The sequence below is a fragment of the Emys orbicularis genome, chromosome 2 (assembly GCF_028017835.1).
Source record: "Emys orbicularis isolate rEmyOrb1 chromosome 2, rEmyOrb1.hap1, whole genome shotgun sequence".
Taxonomy (NCBI): domain Eukaryota; kingdom Metazoa; phylum Chordata; order Testudines; family Emydidae; genus Emys; species Emys orbicularis.
This window is the reverse complement of record NC_088684.1, coordinates 64208581-64231476: the sequence shown is the minus strand read 5'-3', so window position 1 is coordinate 64231476 and position 22896 is coordinate 64208581. Positions and strand designations below refer to the sequence as shown.

The 22896-nt window shown below is 42.8% G+C and overlaps 1 protein-coding gene across 1 annotated transcript; it reads right to left on the bottom strand.

The window, feature by feature from the left end:
* Positions 1–276: 276 nt before the first annotated feature.
* TTPA (alpha tocopherol transfer protein) lies at positions 277–21739 on the bottom strand. The gene is made up of 5 exons (XM_065399783.1): positions 21539–21739; positions 7732–7885; positions 5955–6148; positions 2340–2450; positions 277–453 (listed from the first exon to the last, which is right to left on the bottom strand). Exons 1-5 carry the CDS (start codon positions 21737–21739, stop codon positions 277–279), a joined length of 837 nt encoding a protein of 278 aa, XP_065255855.1.
* Positions 21740–22896: the final 1157 nt, after the last annotated feature.

Here is a 22896-nt window from a genome sequence, read left to right as displayed (position 1 = left end):
TCAAACTCATGAATCTCTCCTTTAGTTCTGAGATGCAACTACTACTTGATCTCCTCTTCAAGCAAATATAAAAATGCAGCAAATGGGGCATTTCTTCCCTCAACAATGATCTACCAGAAGTTTTACACTGGTCCATTTAAAGTAATGTCAAAACTAAATGAAAAATTTCAGATTGAAGTTCATTCTGCTTGCAGTCATAATACCAGGAATTAACCGCAGCTCTCTGTTTTAATGAATTGCCTCAATACTGAGATGTTACTTTTTAATGTGGTTGCTTCACTGGAAAACCAGAGAAATACTCTGAAGGTAATCTGCAGATTCCATTATGAAGTCAGTCCACTCTTGGGAAAGGTCTTCAATGGAGACATCCTCCCCACCATATTCCTGTGGGAGAATGCTGGCTGGGAAGTGTTGCGTCAGACTCTGTATGTAATTACTCCCATGCATATACACCTGAAACAAGAAAAGCTGTTTCAAAATGGCTTTCCAGTTTTCAGAATACACACCTACATTTACTTCCATCTGAATCCCAGAGCGGTTTGTGAAGACATTGGAAAGGCAAGAACCTCAGGTGTGGGAACTGAATCACAAGCTAGATTTCACTAACACATGGTATCTTCACTACTTTTAATGTACGTTCACTATAAGCTTCACTATACTCTCCTAAAGCTCCCAAACTCACTGCTATTTGCTGCTTAGTTCAGGATGAAATGCAACTTGTGTTTCATGCTGCTGCAAACGTAGAAACCAAGGCCTAGTTTACATGATTTAATTATTTCAGTTAGGGGTGTGCATTGTATACCCCATTTACGCTGTGCTTAGACCAGCCTTAAGGGTCTGCTCATGCAAGTACTGCACCCTCTCACTTCCCATTCAATATGTTTAAGGGCTGTTATAAAAAGGACAGTGAATTGTTCTCCATGACCACTGAAGATAGGACAAAAAGTAATGGGCTTAATCTGCAGCAAGGGAGATTTAGGTTAGATGTTAGAGAAAACTTTAGCTATAAGGGTACTCGCACGCTGGAATAGGCTTCCAAGGGAAGTTGAGGATTATTTGAGGTTTTTAATAACAGGTTGGGCAAACACCTGTCAGAGATTGTCCAGGTTTACTTAGTCCTGTGTCAACACAGGGGGCTGGACCTGATGACATTTCTAAAGGGGGTAATTATCTCAAGCATCTCAAAGGCTTTTTCTGTGGTTAGAAACATCAGATGCAGAGCCTGTACTTCTAAGAATATCAGTAGAACAGCTTTGTTGTTGTTTCTCCAGTACCTTATTACAGCTGTTTTGAAGTCTCATGCACTACTTCCCACCAAATACCTGTTTAATTTCCTTGCAGATTTTATTCTAATGGACTATCCGTACTGTAACAGTTCTTAACATTTAAACAGGCTTTTCTGCAAATGTGTATGACACAAAGATTTACTGTATCAAAGCACAATAAAATGAACGTGTGATTAAGTGCCTTTGTGCTCAGGGCTTCTTGAGCAAGATCTGAGAGAGAGAGTGAAAAAGCAATGCCTCCTCTTGAAGCTAATGGGAAGCCAGTCCAGCTAGTCACTTCCCACAATCCCTGGCCTGGCCGTAACTATTGACCCCTAGCTGCTTTTGTTCCACCTCATCAGCTTTGACGTTTTCTCTATTCTCTCATTCACTCTTTTCTCCCCTTCTTCAGCCTAGTCCCTCCATTAATCAGAGTCACTCCTACCTACTTTGCCTGGAATCATTCCCACACAGCTGCTTGCCATGCAAGAGCAATCCTGCTGGAATTCTTCATGTGCCGCTACATCCAAATAACAGGGATTTTAAGTTAAACAAACCCAACAACTATGAATTCACTTAAAGTCACTCAAAAGCTATTTTAAAAAACAACTTTGCATCAGTTGAAATTTGAGCCTTTGGCCTGACCCATAAGTCTGTATTCAGGTTACAGCGTAGGCTCTTTGGAGCAAGACCAGTGTCTTCCATTATGTTTGGAGAAGAGCAGTGTCAGTTCCCACTGAGTAATAATTATCATTTGAAGCAAAGTCAGGAGACGTGAGTTTTATGCTCAGCTCTGTGCAGACTTGGTGTCTGACACTGGGCAAGTGATTTAGCCTCTTGGTACTCCAGTTTTCCTTATCTGTAAAAATGGTGGTAAAACCAACCTCACCGGTGTGTTGTAATTCTGAAATCATTAACATTTGTACAGTGCTTAAAGAGTCCCCAGTGAAAGTTCTACAGAAATGGAAAGTATAAAACTCATTTATCCTACTTAATGCTCAGGCACTGCAGGACCCAGTCCAAATGGAAGTTGTTATTGTAGAAGAAAAGAAATATGTATTTATGTTCACTCACCCGTTCCTTTATTTTGTCAGTGAGAAAGGGCTTAATTAGAGCGAAGACCGGGTGGAAGAATAAAGGCTCATTAATCAAGTGGATGCCACGAACTTTTAGTGGAAAGGAATCCTGCAAACATAAAAAAACATCATTGGCATGATTGTATTCTTGTGGGGAAGTCTGTGAGAAGTCTTTTGAACACAGGTTAAGGCAGTCCTCTTGCCCTTGCTTTCTAGACAGTGAAGACATTCCTGCACTTTGGAGTATTTACACTTTATTGACACTAAACGTAAGAAAATACATCTACATCTACATATGTTCCTCTCTTTGCATTGGGAAGAGTCATTTCATTACCAAGGAATGCATAACTGTGGGTAGAGGCTGACCACAAAACCTATGCATAGAGGTAATGCCCAGGAAGCATTTGTTTTAGGGTTAGATTCTGTCTTGCTGCAGGCCTCTAGTTCTGTGCAACAGGGATTGAGCTACAAAGTTACACAATAGCCAGTCAGGCAGGATTTTCGATTGGCAATTCAAGTGGTAGATTCTCAAAGAGGGTACTGAAAGCTAATCTGTTGGTGGTGAGGGGAAGATCAGCCAGACTTGAGCTTGCAAAAGAGCTTATTTTTAAAATAGTCCAAACTTATGCTGTAAGTACATTTTTTTTATAATATTTTGAACAAAATCCTTTCTATAAAAAACATTGTAAAAAAAGAGGAAAATAAGTCTTAAAAATCAAATATAAGTCATTACTTACAGAAAACTAAATGCATAAGGTTTGTAATTTAGCGCCAAAACCTGGAGTCAGTGGGAATTTTGCCTGAGTTGGGAATATAGGGTCAGCCTTATGATGAAACTTTTTTTTTTTTTTTTACACTCTTGGGGAACTGAAAAAAAATTACAACTGCTATAGATTATTAAATGTTACTTGGATTGAAAATTCATTAGACAAGTGCCATAGCTTCAGAGCTAAAAGGAAACATGTCCAGCACTCAGAAACACAACTGTATGCACTAGAGGGAGAAGAGCCTCCATCCATGCCCCATTTCATTGCTACAGCTCTGCTGACTACAATTTTTCTACTTCTTCCAGAGGTGAACTGGAGATACTGATCATAAATGTTTTTTCCATGAATATCACACTAGCCTTTATTTTCTTATCATGTTGAGTAGGGCCAGATTGATGGGCTCTTATCTGAATTAAAAAATAGCTTGCTAAATGTAACTGTTTTTAGGAACTTTTTTAAACAGTGGAATCAAAACTTTAAGCATCAGATTCTAATCCTGTAAAATGTGTGCAATCTCACACACACAAAAAATCTGCTTTTGCCCATATCTGTGGTAACAGATTTTCCAAGATCCACAGCTATGGGCACTGCACAGTTCAGATTAGGCTGTAGTCCATAACAATTAAATGCTCTTCAGAACTCTTTGCTCTTGGGGCTCGATCCTGCCAGGTGCTGAGCACTCTGACCTGATCCAACAAAGCATTAAGCACGTGCTCAATTTTACGCATTGGAGTAATCCCACTGGCTTCAACAGAACTACACTCTTGCTTAAAGTTAAGCGCAAGCATAGGTGCTTTGCTGGATTAGGTCAGAGTTCTCAGTATCTGGCATGATTAAACCCATAATTACTGTTGTTGTGAGCTGGAATAAACCTTGTATGAGTTGGTTAAATCCTCCTACATGCTGATGTGTGAACACATCGTTCACTTGAAGTGTTTCTTACAGCTATTTTAAGAGGCCACACCTAAAACCAGGCCTAACAGAATCTGCCCAGAAACTAGCACCACAGGTATTGTAACCAGGTGGGTGGATGGGTGGGTGAGATAATACACATAAAATGAAAACAGATAAGAACAGAGAGAGAGCCTGACGCAAAAGACTAAGGCTAGGTCTACACTACAGACCTTGAAGCGGCACAGCTGTACTGTGTAGCCCCATGCAGTCGCTCTATGCCGGCGGGACAGAGCTCTCCTACTGGCATAATTAAACCACCTCTAACGAGTAGCGGTAGCTATGTCAGCAGGAGAGCATCTCCCAAAGACATAGCGCTGTCCACATTGGTATTTTTGTCAGTCAGGGGTGTTTTTTTTCTTTTTTTCTTTTCACACCCCTGACTGACAAAAGTGCTAGTGTAGACAAAGCCTAAGAAAGCCAAGCAGTAGCCTGGGAGCAGTGTTTACCCTGGGAAAGCTAGAGAGAGCTTTTGGGTCTGCTAGCTAATGAGGCTTGGGACTGGAAGCTAAGAAACCGCTTATCTTTTTCTTAGTTCTTTCTGTGTCCAGAGAAGCAGGACTTTGTACATTCCTTGTAAATAAACAAGATTGCAACGAAAAGAGAATACCAGACTATCAATTTTTGCTTCCAACTGGAACATCCCCAGCACGCTGAAATTGGACTAACTGCTTGGGTCAAAAAGAGGCAACACTATTATTTTGATGCTATTTTCCCCTTTCTACATTGCAATTAACCTCTCTCTCTCTGCATCCTCATATTTGTTCATGCAGTGCAAGATCATATTTTTACAAGAGTAAAAAAAAAAAAAAAAAGAATTCTTTGTAACAGTAAAGTTTAAAAAAAATAGGAGCTGAAAGTTAGGCTCCTAAATCTAAACGTTCCTAAATATGGATTTAGGAAATTAACTTTTTTAAATCTTGGCCAACAACATGTTACTTTAAAATGTCTCAGTGACAAAAAGGGGCCTGAACTGCCAAGCAAGAGCAGAAGAAACCTCTGTGTGAAAAATGTCAAACCAACTTAGAAAATGATGAGAGGAATAGATAGAGAATTGCAATAAATAAGTTTATAAATTTTAAGAAGTACTACTCACAATTTATAGTTTTGATTTATTTTCTCTGCTGCCTTATTTGTAGTACTTTTAAATGTTTGAAAAACAAAGGGTAAATCCGAAAGCAGACTCCTCACATCCAAAGAATTTCTGGCGTGGGGGGTACTAGATCCAAATCCCTAGATTTAACCAGGCACCCTCTTTCCCCACCCCCAAAACAAGCTCTAAAGTTACCAGGGACCTGTTTACTGGTTCAGATGCAGCTGAAATATCTCACAAGAACAGCAATTCTAGTGCGATTTTGCCCAAGATGACAGAATCATCATAAGAGTAACCAACCATGTGAGAATTCCCCTATTTAAGATGGCAGACGCTCTGTGATGCTTGGTTTCATTAAATTCTCAGGTAGAAATATTATCAGAAAAGCTGAGATTGCTGCACCAAAAGATCAATGACATAACTCTGATTCAGCCTCAAACCCAAACCCTCGCTAGTCCAAAGCCAGACATTATCTAGTTGGCTCATCTCTATGTAATATTAGCTATTGGTTTTATTATTATTATTGAGTTCTTATGGGAGTTTACTGACTTTTTAAATATGTAACTAGAATCTGGAGCATATTCACTACTTGATTATAACAAATTGAAGGCAAATCAAATAAAGTTTAGGTTTAAATCGCTTAAGTGTGTCTCACTTCTAATAGCTCTAAATAGCACTGTTTTGTTCTTTCAAGCTCTGTTATCATGGCAAGGCCCTACACAAAAGGAAAGGGTGCCATAATTTAGAGTAGAAACATTTTGGCTATTACAATAAAGAAACTAAAATTAAGCATCAAACCTACTGTGAGCACGGCAGCAATCCTCTTGGCCACTGTTGGACTGATTTGAAATGCATGAGCAAATCGCCACCCTTGAAGATCAAAAATAGCCTTGACTCCATTCTGTTGTGTCTCTCTCTCTTTTACAATAAGCTCTGATGTGATAAGACTTACACGAAACACATCATATGCTGTAAACATCTTTGGATCCCATTGTCCTGAAGAACAAAGAGACTGTAGTGCATTACCACACAGATACTCTGTAAACATATACTCCCACTGGATACTGTTTTGAATGCACTCCTCAAATACAAAATGAGTAAACAGCAATATGGAGTGTGAAGTCATCTCCTTTTCCTCCTTCAAGCCCTCTCCTGTTCTGTAATAAGTAATTTTGTCAGTGCAGAAGCTACTTACTCTACAGCCCTCTGGCTCCTCTTCTACCCTGCATGATCATTCCACTCTCTGCAATTCATTTCTACTATCAGTAGGGAACCTGCCGAGAAGTTTTCAGAAAAGAATCTTGCAATGTTTGCTTCAAGAATCCTCTAGGTTTGGCAGTGACAGTAGTAATTAAATTGGAAAGTCACTGGCCGAAGCTCCACAGTACAATAGCTAGGATTTACCTCAATCAATATGTGTTAAAATGAGAAATTGCCTTGTCTACACTAAGATTTGAACATATTTTAGCTAACACATTAAAATACACCTTTTTTCCTAGTGAAGACAAGGTTTATGTTACTTGTCTCTAGCACCTAGCACAGTCTGGAGCTGATCTTTGTCAGGGTTTTCTAGGAACCACTGTAACAGAAATAAATAATAATGCTGAGGTGCTAAATACAATAATTAACTTGGCAGACAGCTATTTCTCTGTCTCTCACACACACCAGCAAATGAACACTACTTTATCCAGCTATGTTAAATGTGATCGATATTCATAGGTAAATAGTGAAAAATTAACGATGTTTATGGCTATCTCTAGAGTTTTCATTTAATCAAGTGCTTCAGGAGTTCAGTCTCCCATCTGAGTACCTCTCTGCAACATACACTAATCTGGACAGCCCTCAAAAAATCCTGTTTTTTCCCTCTGTATAGCTCTCAAAGGGTATGTGAGGGTTCTTAATCTGTATGTTATTTTAACGGTGCACAAAGTAGTCAACGAGGGTCTGCTGTTGGAGCACATTAACTTGCACGTCCTGGCTTAGCTATGTCACTGAGTAACTTTAGAGCACCTTCTGAAAGTACAATTTGGGAACCCACCCACCAGATCACATGGCCTCAGACGGTTCTTCATGCAGAGCATTCAGGCAACTTGGGTGTGGCCAAACAGTCTTGAAAATCTTTTGGGTGTCTGTCAATTGGACTCTTAAATAGGCATCCAAATACCCACGTGCATATACCCAACATTACAAAAACGTTGGACTTAACGCTGAACCTTAACATGTCTCTAGCCCTTGCCACAGAAGTTGGCACTTAATTCAGACGAACATTGTTTTCACATCCAGCCAGTATGAATAAGCACTGGTCTACACACAAATATTGTACCAATCTAACCTGGAATAGTTAAAACAATATAACCCCCCCTCTCCCCTTCTGGTGTGGGCACATTATATAGTATGAAGGTGGTGCTTTACTAGCACACCTATATCCACAGGGGAGGGAAATAAGATATACCATCTTAAGGGATTGTACTGTTTAATTATTTTGATAGAAAAATCACACCCCTACCCAAGAGAGTTATACCAATACACAAAACAATGTATAGGCAAGGCCTAGGCCATAGAGAAGAGTTGTTACTTACCAATTCTATAAATAAGAACTTTGCTGCCACCTGGGTCCCTTGATCTCAGGACTCCATGGTAACCAGCATGCAGGAGATTGAGAATAGAGGAAGGCTGTAAATTTGCACTTAATTCTGGGCACTCAGCTCTCCACTTGTGATAGTTCTTCAATAACTGGGGACAAGAGAAGCATTCTTGTCAAATGAATATCAGTAGAAATGGGAAGCAAAATCCAGTCAAAAGGCAAAAAAAGGCATCTTGGATAGATGGGTCCAAGTCACAGAATTGACATGTTAGAACTTCCTTTATTCCAATGCTTCCTTATTTTATTTTTACTTTCAACAAATGAATTTTAGGAGCAGGGAGACTGCCAGACTGGATCACACCATAGAGCAGAATTCTTTCTGACAGTGGCTGGCCAGTACCAGATGTTTCAGAGGAAGAAGCAACAAAGCCTAAAATAGTTGCCTAACTGCCCATTAGTTAGATGAAATATCAGGCAATCAACACTTTTTTTTTGGAAGGCGGGAGAGAGGGACCTCTGCCAATGTAACTTGAACAGAAACTTCCATTGAGTGATCCACAATGATGCCTAGGTCGCTCTCTGCCCTGAGTTATTACAGTGAATTTAGAACCAAATCAATTTGTTAATGGAATGTAATCACCATTCAGTGCCCGGTGGTAGATAGAAAATACTGGCAATAGGATATTTTACTACACAAAATAAATAGAAATGGGCTTCTAAACTGAATCTTCCTTAGTATTATTTAACTTGATACTGTGTCAGGCTCATACAGGGGCATGTTGAACTAAGGAAAGACTTACACATCTCGTAAGAGGAATTCCCAAACAAAAGGTATGAAGCCATCTTAATGGACACAAACTTTTATTAATATTTCCACTGTACTGATCATTGTACCATCGCAAGAGATGTCACCATTGGCACATCCACAGCACATTTTCAAAGACATAAAGGTTTCTCCAGGTAAGATATTGGGGAGGAGGTTGATTAGATTATTGATCAATGAGACATCAGATAATTCAGCCCAATCATTTTTTATTAAGTGAAGATAGATCAACACAAAGAAAGGCAAAGGTTAACAGAACTCACCCTTCTGGGGACAGCGTCTGTTCCAAACTGATTACAACTCTGTTTTATATCCCACTTCTTTACAATATTTTATTTGCCTATTACATTTTGCAGTTGTTTCCATACTTACCTTATCTAATCACATATTAACCACAAATGTGACGTTAACATTTCCTGTACACCTGCCAGATGATTCCTGGCTCCAGTACGTTTCCATTCTATATGCAATACAATGCTCATCTGAAAGTAATTTTCCATTATTTCTCTATGTGAAGATTTACAGAAGTCTGCTTCAGGTTTGGTACCTAACTCAGTTCCCCACTTATGCTTGTTTACAACATGTCTACTAACTCATTCCTTTCTTGTTGTGCCAGTTACAATTTCACTACTTGTTCAAGCAACAGAACCAATTCCATTTTATCTAACAAGCACATATCTTATTTGTCACACTTGCTAGCACATATGGAGTTAAAAGTACCCTATGCAGCCACAAAAAAAATATAGGATCTGAAAATGGGTGACACCCTAAATACATTACCATTCCTTTTAGGGCATGTCCTACACAAGTTCAATATGCTCAAAGCCATGTGTAACTTTTAGTTGCCCTTGACATAACCATGAGAAATGATGGAAGCTCAATGCCTACATGGCAACAAAGAGCATCAAATAATGATGCAATGGATGTCTCTCTCTTTCTGATTGCCCGTAAGAGACATGCTTTTTGAGAGCGGAAATAATGGCGGTCTGTCATTGCCAAAACAATAGAGATCATGTCTGTTGTAAGGAACATAAACACTGTTGTTCAGATGGAGGCAAAACAGATTTGGGCAGCATTATACACTGGAACTGTTGAAGGATGCAAAAGAGCTATGCGGAGAAGTGATATTCTGTAGTTCTGAAGAAGAGTTACTTAGCTAAAAAGTGCTGCCCTTTGAGGTTAGATCCTGCTGGAGAAAATGGAATTATCCATAATTTCATGATTTCCTTCAGAGAATTAAACTGATGGTGCAGTAGTTCTGATTTCCAAATCTGATCAGATATTTTCCCTTAGAATAAAAGAATGCATTACAATAAAATTCACTTGCTTGAAAATCTGAACTTTACTTGCCACTAAGAGAATAGCTCTGCTATGCAGAGGAGCCATTGGTTTTACCGAGTACCACCACTTCCCTCACTTTATTTCTGATATTGTGAAGAGGTGAGTAGGAAAAGAAGACAGGCTTCTGGAGAGCAGAAGAAAAGCTTCCTTTGAATAAGACAACCAGTATCTGCTTCTGGTTACTCCGGGAGTTGAGAGTTCTACCTCTGGCTGTGTCATTAATTTGATTGGTGATCTTAACCAAGTAACTTAAACCTTTGGTTAAGATTTTCAAAAAAATAAAACCCCAGAAGTTAGGATCCTTTGAAAATCTCAGTTTAGAAGCCTAAGGGAGTCAGGGGGCTAATTTCACAAATAACTGAAGAAAAACGAAGCTAGCCAGCTTTAAATCCTAATGGTAGCAAGGATAGGGCCTTACATAATTACTACTATTTTTTTTTTAATTTTGTTATTAGTGCTCTCAGACCAGCAAGACAAATCTAATCATCAGCACATTTTCAAAGACAGCAAACATTTTCTCCGTAGCAAAGTAACATACGACTGGATCTCTCTAGTTACCCCATTTTTCAAGAGCCCAAGTAACATAGCTAGAAATAAATAGTTACCACTTCTAATAACTAATAAAATAGAACAAAGTACCAGCTTTCCAACTTCTCACTTCCATGCAAGGCTCTTTCTGTTCTAACCAGTTTTTCCAGGGTCTTGAATTGCAGACAATGACCAAAGTGAAAACTAATCCTCTTCTTCTGTTATCATGTGGCAAGCTAAGGATGGATATTTACTGTGACTACTGACCTCTTACCCATTCCTCTACTTTCAAGTTGCTCTTGTCTTTTTAAACAAACAGTGTATTTTTGCAGCATATTTTCCCCACTCTCCTTGCATAAAGTTGTAGGCTATTTGAAGGCTGTCTTAAATAAATTGTCTAGAAGGAAACTGGTTGAAAAGACCCAACATGTGTCAGCTCTACTTGTAAAACAGATAGGAAGAGATGGAGAGATATACTGAGATTACCAGTCATGTACATCTCCACTCTTAACATACCCTATAATGATTTATTTAGGAGTGGCTTAAGACTTCAACCAGGTGAGTGCCCCATCTTTCTTGAACACTGTATAAAAGGTGGTAAATGATCATTCCTTAACCAAACAATTCACAATCAACCCAGTTTTACCTGTTAAGAGTTTTAATTAAGTATATAAATTAGCTCTTAGTCTAGGCTAATAATATTTAGAAAGTTTTCTGAGGGGTGTTCTTTAATGTTCTTGGTATGCAAGAATAGAAGCTATTGGTAATTGATAGAGTAATGTGATTAGAAGTTCACTGTGCTGGTAAACAGCAGTCCAGAACTTGATATTATTTTACTTCACGTTTGCCCCCTTACAAACAACACTGACTGGCACAAAGTGTTCAGGATTGCATAATCAGACAGCATGAACTGGCAACACTATGTATTTTTTTCTGTTGTCCTTCATACATAGAAGCTGAATCAGCAGCAAAACATTTATCTTTCCAAAAAAAAAAAAAAAAAACCCAAAATCTAGTTTTCATTTCTGCCCTTTCCCTCTATTAGGAGTTGCGCACACATTTTCAATAATTAAGGATTCTATTGAAAGAAAACCACTGTACATAGCTAGTGGGTTCTGCTCATGAGAGAATCAAACTTGGAAAAGCAGGGTGCTGCTGGTTAGGGTTGCCAACTTTTTAATCGCACAAAACTGAACACACCTGCCCCACGGCCCTGTCCCTTCTCTGAGGCCGTCTCCACTCGCTCCATTCCCCCTTCCTCCATTGCTCGCTCCCCCCCACGCTCACTCACTTTCACCGGGCTGGGGCCAAGGGGTTTGGAGTGCAGGAGAGGGTGCGGGCTTCGGCTGAGGGTGTGGGCTATGGGATGGGGCCTGGGATGAGGGGTTTGGGGTGAAGGAAGGGGATCCGGGCTAGGACAGTGGGTTGGAGTGCAGGGGAGGGGGTGCAGCCTCCGGCTGAGGGTGGGCTCTGGGGTGGGGCCAGGGATGAGGGGTTTGGGGTGGAAGAGGGGGCTGGGGCAGGCGGTTGAGGTGTCGGGAGGTGCGGGCTCTGGGAAGGAGTTTGGGTGTTGGAGGGGACTCTGGGCTGGAGCAGGGGGTTGGGGTGTGGGAAAGGGTTTACGGTGTGGGGTCCCTGCAACCCCTAGACACATGGGCGGCCAGGGAAGCGCCACATGCTGCCCTCACGCCCGAAGGTGCCACCCCCGCAGCTCCCATTGGTCGCGGTTCCCATGCGTTCAGCGGCTGCAGGGACGTGGCGGCCACTTCCGGGATCCGCGCAGAGCTAGGGCAGGCAGGGAGCCTGCCTTGGCCCCAGGACCCCACCGACCAGATTTTTAATGGCCTGGTCAGCAGTCCCTTTTCAATCAGGTGCTCCAGTGGAAAACTGGATGCCTGGCAACCCTACTGCTGGTAGGAACCAAGTTGTGGGCCCAAACAATTCTGTCCATCACCTCGTCAATCCCCCTACCAGTGCAGAACTGTTCCCGCCAGTGCACACTTTTAGCCATAGCAGCCAGCAGCTGTGATTTAAAATCAGCAGTATTTGTACCTGCAAAGTTAATGGTACATAAGGGAGGTCAAATGACACCGGGCCTGAACATTTGCCTATAAATCACTAAAGATAGTAAAAAAAAAAAAAAAAGATTAATTATATCATCTCGAGATACAGCCTGCCATGAGATGGCTTCAGATGCAATTTTCATCTATTTCTACCAAAGGTAACAACTCATAGCTAAAAATTACCAAGCACTCAGTTCTACTACTTTACTCACACGGACTATCATCTTATTCTGTAAGCAGTCCCATTGATTTTAATGAGACTACTTGTGGAGTATGAACTACTCACTGTGAGAAAGGGGTACAAAACTGAGCCTAAATGCCTGAAATATTTATTTCCTGTTCTAAAACTGAAGTGTAAGCTTAGCTTTAAAGGACTTTCTGGGTTATCTCCAGCAGGCATTTAAGGCTCAATCCTGCAAATGTTGCTCAAGCAAATTAATCCTTATTCTACTGAGTAGTTCCACTGAAGTTGCATAGGACTGCTTGCATGTTTAAAGATTACTCATGTGAATAAGGCCTGCAAAATCAGACTCTTCTTGTTGAACAAGCTCTGAAGAACAGCTCTCTGTTATCTTTAAAATAAATCTCTAGTTTAACATGGTATAAATTGGCTCAGGGTCTCATGTACAAGGATTACTTGCTGGTAGTTTTGAAGGGAATATATCTGTTGTTCTAAGGGAGTCAAGGGAAGGTGCACTGAGTCTATATATTGGCTATAAAGAGCTGTAGGTGTCAATGTGGGTATAAGAGGGCTAAGCAACCTGAAAATACCAGGTTCCCATCTGGTGGTAGGAAAAACAGATGGGATGCTCATGATAGATTTAATGGCTTCTAATCATTCAGGATTGTGGAACAGTTACTGTATGGGGAAAAACAATTCAATACATAATGATATTGGTTTATTAATTGAATAAGCTACTGTATGTCTGTTTGGCAACTGATCATGGATGTAAATTAACTTGGTAAGTGGAATAAGTTTAATCAGAAACATAATCCAATGTCTGTGGAACCAACCATTTCATCATGAGTGTCTTCATGAGGTCTGCCGGGGATACAGTCCAGGATTTCTGAATGTCAAAGAGTGAGGAAGTTATTGATTAATCACAGAGTGTGTGAATTCAGTGTCTGACCTAGAACTGATTTAAAGAAAACAATGTATTTATAAATGAAAAATGACTGAATTCAACTTTTCCTGATCAATTATGAAAGCATATTGGTAAAAGCACCAATCAAAACTAGGCCTCCATTATGGTAGAAACTATGCAAACACATGCCGTAAGAAGAAACAGTCCCTCCCTAGAAGAATTTACAATCTAAAAATAATAATAAAAGATCCAGAAGAGAAAATAAAAAGGAAATGGTATTTCTCTAATTTCTTCAGATCAGATCACACATACTGGGCTTATTTCTTTGCCACATAGTTATTACTCGAAACCAACAGTATCCTCAGCCCTGGGCAAAACAGAGGAAGTCTCTGTCTCTGCCCCAAGGAGCATACATTCTAAAATAGACAATACAGGCCCACAGTAATGTGCTGGTGAATCTGAAGATGGTGGTCTCTCAAAATTGCTTTTGTAAAAGTAACACTTATTTCACGGGTGGATTGGTGCCAGGCTACAGAGAGTATGTCTTGAGGAGGGAGTTGAATGAGGAAATGGTGGTCAGTTAACATACCTGGAGAACGACAGAGTTTTAGAAGCAAGGACTGGCCTGGAAGAAGGTGTAAAAAGAGGAGTGGATTAAGAAAACTTTAGCCCTGACTACAGTAGGAAATGGACCCATTGCCAGCCTTTCTGAACTGACATGGAGATTAGTTTAGCTATTCGTGTCGTCCTAACATAACTGTTTTCAACATCTTTATGGAAAGTGTTATACAGATGCTTCTGTAAGGCAATAGAAAAATTGTGTCCCAGCTACTGCGCACTAGCAGTTGGCCACTACTTAGGGCTGCCAATCCTGGTGCTCAGAGCACCAGGACTGGCAGCCGTAAGTAGCACATTCCTACGGGGAGCAATTTAATACACTACACCGGCCCTCCATAGAGTTTCGGAACCCCGATGTGGTCCTCAGGCCAAAAAGTTTGCCCACCCCTGGTATAGGGAGCCTAGACACCTAATTCAGGCTTTGTGGATCGCTCTGTTGTTTCTGTGACTTTTCTAGGCACCTAAAATTTGGTGCTGTGACTCTCAGTGTTGCAACACCTGAGTCCCTTCATGGATCTCATAGACAAGGTGCACCATTTGAACACTAAAATATATCCAGGTAGGAATTTATGCACCTACCTGTGCCTCAGTTTCCCCATCTGTAAATTGGGGACAGTTATACTGACCTCTTCTGTAAAGCAGTCTGAGACATACTGATGAAAACCACTGTAAGAACTAAGTAGTGGTGTTATTATTGCAGTATTAAGATATGATCCCTGCCTCCATTTCCCTCAGGGTGGAGGGAGATTAGTTACTGCACAGGTGTCAACAAAGTCAATGACAGTACGACTCCCTTGCTTGCCAGTGTTATTCCCCAGTAGGTTACCATCCTGCCAGCATGTCTTTCTGAAGTTGCATAGGAGAAGAAACTTCCTTGTTTGCGTATTCAAGCCATATCGCATATTCAGTGCCCTGACTGTGCTTAATCTTTTCTGTGTCAAAGGACTTCTCTCTTCAGCCCAAGGAAGACAAATCTCTACCAATATTCCATTTAGACTGAGTTAACCCTTTCCTACTCGTGCATGTTTACCCTTGCAATCCTTTACCGAAAGCGATTCAGTTACCTTCTCTTCTACTTTTGGAATCTGTGTTTAAATGGTCAGGACATACAGTTCCACCAGCATTTCAAGATTAAGGTTTTGGGAGTCAGCCGGGTTGCTTAATTGAATTTGTTTCAGTGTTTTGTAATAGTAAAAGTAAAAATGTAAAAATGTATGCTGTGTGTGTTTGTTCTTACAGAGATGGAAGAAAAGAAGATACAGGTAGCAAAAAATAATTACTGTGAAGAATGGCAGGCAAGCAGAATGTAGGCAGAGTGTGTATGATGCTGTATGGAATATGTGGGACAATTTAGGATATTGTTGAAACCGATATTATAAAATTTCCAGGACTCTGACCAGATATGCCGTGTGAGGTATCTGCGAAAATGTTACAATTTGCCAAGTATGATAATTTTGTTTATATGTTTGTATCACCTATGAGTTATAGATATGTAGGGTATATCTGTATTTCCAAACTTGTGCTGTGTTTCTGGATGACACCCTTAAACAGATTGACATCAACACTGCTTCGCCTGCTTGATGACCCATTAAGGGACGTCAACTGAACAATGAACCCATTCATGGGCAGCGGGTAGGGAAGGCTGGGGGAGGCAGTGCCTCCCCAAACAGCCAGGCGTAGCCCCACACACACTCCGCCCCCCAGGGCCCCGCTTCAGTGGTACCGCCCTGGGCTCCAGGGGGCTGGGACCATGCCGCTCTCCCTCCCAGCACTGGGGAGGCTGCAGCGGCACCGCTGTGCGCTCTCCCTCCTGGTGCTCTGGGATTCGGGGGGTGGGGGGTGGGGAAAAGGCTGTGGGCACTAGTCAGGCTGGGGCGGTGGCAGGTGGCTGTAGTGGGGGTTCTGGGGCACAAGGAAGGGGTGGGGCCTCAGGTGGAAGGGGTGGGGCTGGGGGCTAGCCTCCCCCAGCCAGTAGTTCACACGCCGCCTATGAACCCATTGAAAGGAACCAGGAGGAATACCTTCTGAGTCAGCAGCAAAGCATGTGGTATGCCTGTGGACCGAGAACTTTAAAGCTTCCATGCCATGTGCTGGGCAGCTTGTGTTTGGAACAAAGGAAATACAAGCTGCATGACAAAAGACTATAAAAGGCATCTGCATCTTTTGTCTTCAGTCCTGCTTCTTGTCTTCAATCCTGCTTCTTACCTCTGTAACTTCTCTACAAACTGAAGCTTTGAACAAGGGAATGAATGACCCATCCAAGCTGTGGATGTGTTCCAGAGAGACTGTCAAGTCAGCAAACTCACCATTACTGCTAAGAACCTGATATACGGACTTTGAAGTCTTTGTACGTATCTGATTGCTTTGACCATTTAAAATTCTCTTCTTGGTCTTTTTTATTTATAATAAACCTTTAGTTTTAGATGCTAAAGGACTGGCTGGCAGCATGGTATTTTGGGTAAGATAGAAACTCATATTGACCTGGTAACATGGCTGGCCCTTTGGGGTCAGAAGAACATTTTGTATATGTGAGCAGAGTTTTAAAATAACCTCACCTTACTGCACCTAGGTGCTGAATGGGAGCCAGAGTACTGGAATGCAATAAAGGGGACTGTGTGATTTCTTCTTTTTGCTTCTTGATAACCAGCGTGGGGGATCAGAAGCACAGTTTGTGACCGGTTGAAGAGTTTAACTTTAGTGTTAATCACCAGTTTTGGGAGTGTCCGCCCTCCCTTTTGCAGCCTGCCCTGACCTTGGCATTTCCAGTGAGGGCTACACCAGGCACCCTATATGGAAGAAATTAGGGGGAAGATAAACTTGGAGCTCTCAGTGATAGATAGGCTGGACAGCACACACTTGAGGTGGGCTGGATATGGGAGAAGAATGGGAGAAGAGTGACCAGCAAGGAAAGCACAGGAGGAAGAGATAGCAAGACAGGACATGGAAGACTGAGGATATGATGGAAAGACTCCCCATCAAGAGAAATTTGAAGAGAGAAAGAACTGGAACTACAAGACATGTGATGAGCCCATGCTATGGACCACAAGGAGTGGAGAAGAATCATGTGCACCTCTGACCCAATGTACACGGAAAAGGAGTTGAGAAAGAAAGAAAAGAAAGTTTTGTAATAACTCCGCAAGACCACATATGAAATAATTGGTGTCAGGCTTAATGGGATGCACCTCTGGATTTTTTAACATCTCTAATCCTGGATATGGGTTTTTCCACCAAAAATTAAATGCTTCAAGCCTGGGTTTTCTCTAATTAAAAAAACAGCAGCAGCCCAGCACTCCTGAGCAACCCTACAATAGCCAGTGAGCACAGAATATGGAAGAATAATTGGTATAAATTTTTTGTTCCAAGTTTCCAATGAGTATATTATAAACAGTTATTTTAAAAATATACTACCTTGCCAATGTCTAACTGATCTTCCTTTAGTAATATTTCCATAATGTGTTAGGCCCAAATTTTCAGACATGCCCAGTGTGACAGAGTGGGATATGTCTGAATTGAATTATGACTCCCATTTTGTGTGTTGATTATCATTTTGTATTGTGCTGGAAAAACAGCCTAACCTTAACAAGCCGTTATGCTGCATTCCAGACAGGTGTCAGCCACTGGCACCACCTAACTGAATGTCTATGGCCAGGTCTACAGTGTAAACTTACAACAGTATAACTACAACCCTCAGGGGTGTGAAAAATCCACACCACTGAGCAAGGCAGTTATACTGACCTAACAGCCAGTGCAGACAGCGCTACATCAATGGGAAGACTTCTCCTGTCGACATAGCTACCGCCTCTCACAGAGGTGGATTAACTAGGCGTGTCTTCACTGAAGCGCTACAGCTGCACCACTGCAGTGTTTTAAGTGTAGACCTGCCCTATGACTGAGAAGCCATCACAGAACAATCTAGGGCCATCACGTTTGGATGGTCTCTCGACTGCTGTCTCAACACCATGGAGCAATGAACTCACTACACAGAAGTCTGTCTGGGGGAAGGAGCTGGAGTTACTCAGCCTAGGACATGGACAAAGGGGACAGAGACTGTATTTAAGAAGGACTGCTTCACCAACACATCAAGAACTGCTGGCTGGAGACAAAGAGAAGGCAGGAGGGACTCTGCCTAGCCTGAAATGCTGATAAGACCTCAGACTCACATGGGGAGTGAGATCAGGCTGTGGGGGAGCACTCTCTACTGCTTCTTATGAGTAAAAGGGACTGTGGTTAAGAAATTCCTTTGCTAAGTCTGTGTTCCTTGTCTTCCTGCCACGTTGTTCCCAAAGGGGTTAAACTAAATGCCAGAGTGTCCATAGCCATGGGGGAATTCTGTGGAACATGTTGTGACCCAGGGGCCCCTTGATGTGGCAGAGGGTACAGGGGGCGCATAGGATTTTACAGAGATCCCCATAGTCAGATATATACATAACAGTTCACCAAGGGGTGGCATGTGAAGTCTCTACTCAGAGCCCCTAGCTCTCTGGTTGTCAATCATTGAGAAATGTATGTATAGATAATATTTAAAGAGTTATGTATCTATATTAAACATTATGTTCTTAAGGTCTTGGAGTTAAAGCAGGTCACTAGAGGGGATATACCTTGGAAATGTTCTTTTCTGGAAGAAGGTAACAGACACCTCTCTCTCTGTCTGGTTATTTTTGTACTGTATCCCTCACAATGTATGCACATTTGCATACTGAGCCACAGTCAAAATAAGAGATAATGAAATCTACAAGAGAGGAAATCTGTAAAATGAAACAAAAGCAGGAGGGTGTCCTGTTTATGAATAAAGACAAATGATTGTTCTGGTATATCTTGGTGTGCAAGGAAACACACGGGGTTCTTCACCGAGGAGGCAAGCTAACAGTGTGCTTGATCATGAAAAGCAGGTCCCAGCCAACCTGGCTATAAAGCGTTGCAAGGATTTGGGGTGAGCATTAATCTACAAGACATAGGAATATCTAGTTAATTAAGTCTAGGCCCTAGGATAAATGTTATGATTTTATTTTATATGTAACCATGTTTCCAATACATCTACATTCCAATACGTAACCATGGTTTCCAATACATTACTTGAATCTCTGTGTCCTGTTAAATAAACTCCTACTTGATTTCACTATAAACATATCTAAGTGCTGTGAGTTAAGCGGAGCAGTGATCTGAGTGGAACTGGTAAACTGAGGTATACTGTTTCTTTGGAAGCAGCAAATCCATGAATACTGAGAGTGTCCAGGAGACCAGGGGCTGGACACTCTAAGGCAGTGGTCACCAACCAGTAGATTGACTGGTCAATCGTGGAGCCTCTGACAGTTGATCTCCAGTAGAAGCTCCATGATCGACCACTCGATCACGATAGGGTTTTCAACCCTCCTGGAACCAAACCTAGTAGATTGGCCACTAACAGTCCAGCGGCGCAGTGTGGCTCAGGCAGGTTCCCTGCCTGCTCTGGCCCCACACTGCTCCCAGAAGCGGTTGGCATGTCCTGCAGCAGCTCCTGGGGGGGGTGGGGGAGGGAATCTCCACACGCTGCCCTCACCTGCAGGCACCACCCCCGCAGCTCCCATTGGCCAGGAATGGGGAACTGTGGCCAATGGGAGCTGTGGGGGCAGTGCCTGCAGGCGAGGGCAGCACACAGAGCCACCTTCCCTCCTCCCCGCCATGAGCCACTGCTGGACATGCTGGCCACTTCCGGGAGCAGTGCGGGGCCAGCGCAGGCACGGGCCTGACCACCGCTTCCTGCAGCTCCCATTGGCCGGGAACGGCGAACTGCGGCCACTGGGAGCTGCGGGCGGCTGTGCAAATGTAAACAAATGGTCTGTTGGCTGGCCAGCGGCTTGCCCTGATGGGCTGCATGCGGCTCGTGGGCTGCCCACCACTGCTCCAAAGGTTCAAAACCCAGAAGACAAATAGAATGCAAAATATAAAAGATTTTAGCAGACTTGTCTCGTGACTTTTGAGCATGCAGAGTTGGCCATACTGATTCTCTGATATATTAATAAGTGAAAAATCATAGCCTAAGGCAATGTTACATCTGGGACATATAAATATAAGGTTTGCTGGGCAATACTAACTCACCCACATCAATTTCAATTAAAATACAACATATATGCAATGCAGGTATGTTAACGTTGCTCTGAGAAACTTTAAAGGGCCACTGATGACTTGAACTTGTTACCAATTTAAAAAAAAAAAAAACTTTAAAGTAATTACCACATAAACAACCAGGAAAATGGTGAAACTCACTATATACTGAATGAATTCAAATGCATTGAATGAACAAACTCACAAAGAGAGGACAATATTTTTTTCCTAATCTCTTTGTGTTATAGTAACTCCAGGTGTTACCTGTAAGACAAGAATGTGATTTTTAATGTTAATGGCATCCCTTTAAGTGTTTCACTTTCTGATGTTAGGGTATTTAAATCTGTATTGAATGCTACATAAATAAGATTACAGAACGTTAATAATCATACTGTGCACTTCTCTGGCATCATGCTGGAGATGTGCATCCAGCTCCTGCTTTGTGGAGTTAGAATGTGGGTTAGCTACCAAAACAGCTGCTCCAGTCCAATCCTTACTAAATGCTACAACTATTTCCTTTACTCCTACTTTACTCAGTTATTACACCACCAAGACGAGACCCTGCTCCTGCACTAGGAGTAGTCCCCTTAACTTCACCAGGGTTCCCTGTGGCCACAAGAGTCTAACCAGCCCACAGAGTGCTCTTGGCAGGATCAGGACCTAAACCTTAGTTTGTGTAAAGAAGTACTTGTGGCACCTTAGAGACTAACAAATTTATTTGAGCATAAGCTTTCGTGGGCTACAGCCCACTTCATCAGATGAATGTAGCCCACAAAGCTTATACTCAAATAAATCTGTTAGTCTCTAAGGTGTCACAAGTACTCCTGTTCTTTTTGTGGATACAGATTAACACCGCTGCTACTCTGAAACCTTAGTTTGGGTGTTGTCTTTATTTTTCCTGGAATGCAGTGGCCCCAATTTCTCCCATAAAACACAGGTGTGTGGTTTCATGAGCTGTCTCACCCTTTCCCCACTAGGGATTAGTGTCTGTATTATCATTATTGTGCATTACTTATCGGGTGCCTACACAAGCTATTAGGCACTTGACAGACCAACAGCTTAGACCAGAAGGGCTCACGCTGCAGACAAGCAGGCACTGCCGGGCGTCTGGCACTGCTCTCCCCACACCTGGGAGCGATCACACACAGCAGCCGGGGCATGCACCTTCCGGCTCCCTGCAGCCCTGCGGGGGACAGAGGGAAAGGGCGCTGCAGCCCCAGGGAGACCAGCTGGCCTCGGGCCCCGTGCCCAGCCCGTCCTTACCTTCCAAGCCAGGGCCAGGTCGAAGTCTCGGGCTCGCAGGAACCTAAGCAGGAAGGAGTCGGTGAGAGTGAGCGGCCAGTGCTGGCTGCGGTCAGCCTCGGCTCGGCGCCGCAGCTCGGTCACGGCGGCTCCCACCAGCGGGGACTGGTCGGGCAGCTCGTTAAGGTTCCCCGGCGGGGCGGGCGGCCACTCCTGAGACATGCGGGCTGTAGGGCTAGGGACCCGCAGCGCTGGCTGCTGCGCGATGCAACGGAGGCGAGCGGCGGCCAAATGCCCCCCGCACCGCGTGGGACGGACATGCTGCTTCCCATTGCAAAACAGGCAGAGCGAGTCAGGGACGCGGGAGCGCCCGCTCCACCCCGCCCCCGGGAGCCCAGCCAGCGTGGACTTAACCCCTGCAGGGCCTGCTGACGCCAGGAGAGGGATCTCATGGGAGTGGGGGCTAGTACCTGGACGCCACAGAGGGTCCTGTGGCACCTTTAAGACTAACAGAAGTATTGGAGCATAAGCTTGTCTGATGAAGTGGGCATTCACCCACGAAAGCTTATGCTCCAATACTTCTGTTAGTCTTAAAGGTGCCACAGGACCCTCTGTTGCTTTTTACAGATTGAGACTAACACGCTACCCCTCTGATACTTGATACCTGGACGCCAGTGGCGCATTAGTAACTGGGCCAACGGGCCCGTGCCCAGGTGCCCCCGCCAACTGGGTGTGTTGCATGAACTACATTATTTTGGTGGCACCTTAAAGACTAACAGATTTATTTGGGCATAAGCTTTCGTGGGTAAAAACCTCACTTCTTCAGATGCATAGAGTGAAAGTTACAGATGCAGGCATTATATACTGACACATGGAGAGCAGGGAGTTACTTCGCAAGTGGAGAACCAGTGTTGACAGGGCCAATTCAATCAGGGTGGATGTAGTCCACTCCCAGTAATAGATGAGGAGGTGTCAATTCCAGGAGAGGAAAAGCTGCTTCTGTAATGAGCCAGCCACTCCCAGTCCCTATTCAAGCCCAGATTAATGGTGTTAAATTTGCAAATGAATTCTAGTTCTGCTGTTTCTCTTTGAAGTCTGATTCTGAAGTTTTTTTGTTCAATGATGGTGACTTTTAAATCTGTAATAGAATGACCAGGGAGATTGAAGTGTTCACTTACTGGCTTATGTATGTTACCATTCCTGATGTCCGATTTGTGTCCATTTATTCTTTTGCGGAGGGACTGTCTGGTTTGGCCAATGTACATGGCAGAGGGGCATTGCTGGCACATGATGGCATATATAACATTAGTAGATGTGCAGGTGAATGAGCCCTTGATGGTGTGGCTGATGTGGTTGGGTCCTCTGATGGTGTCGCCAGA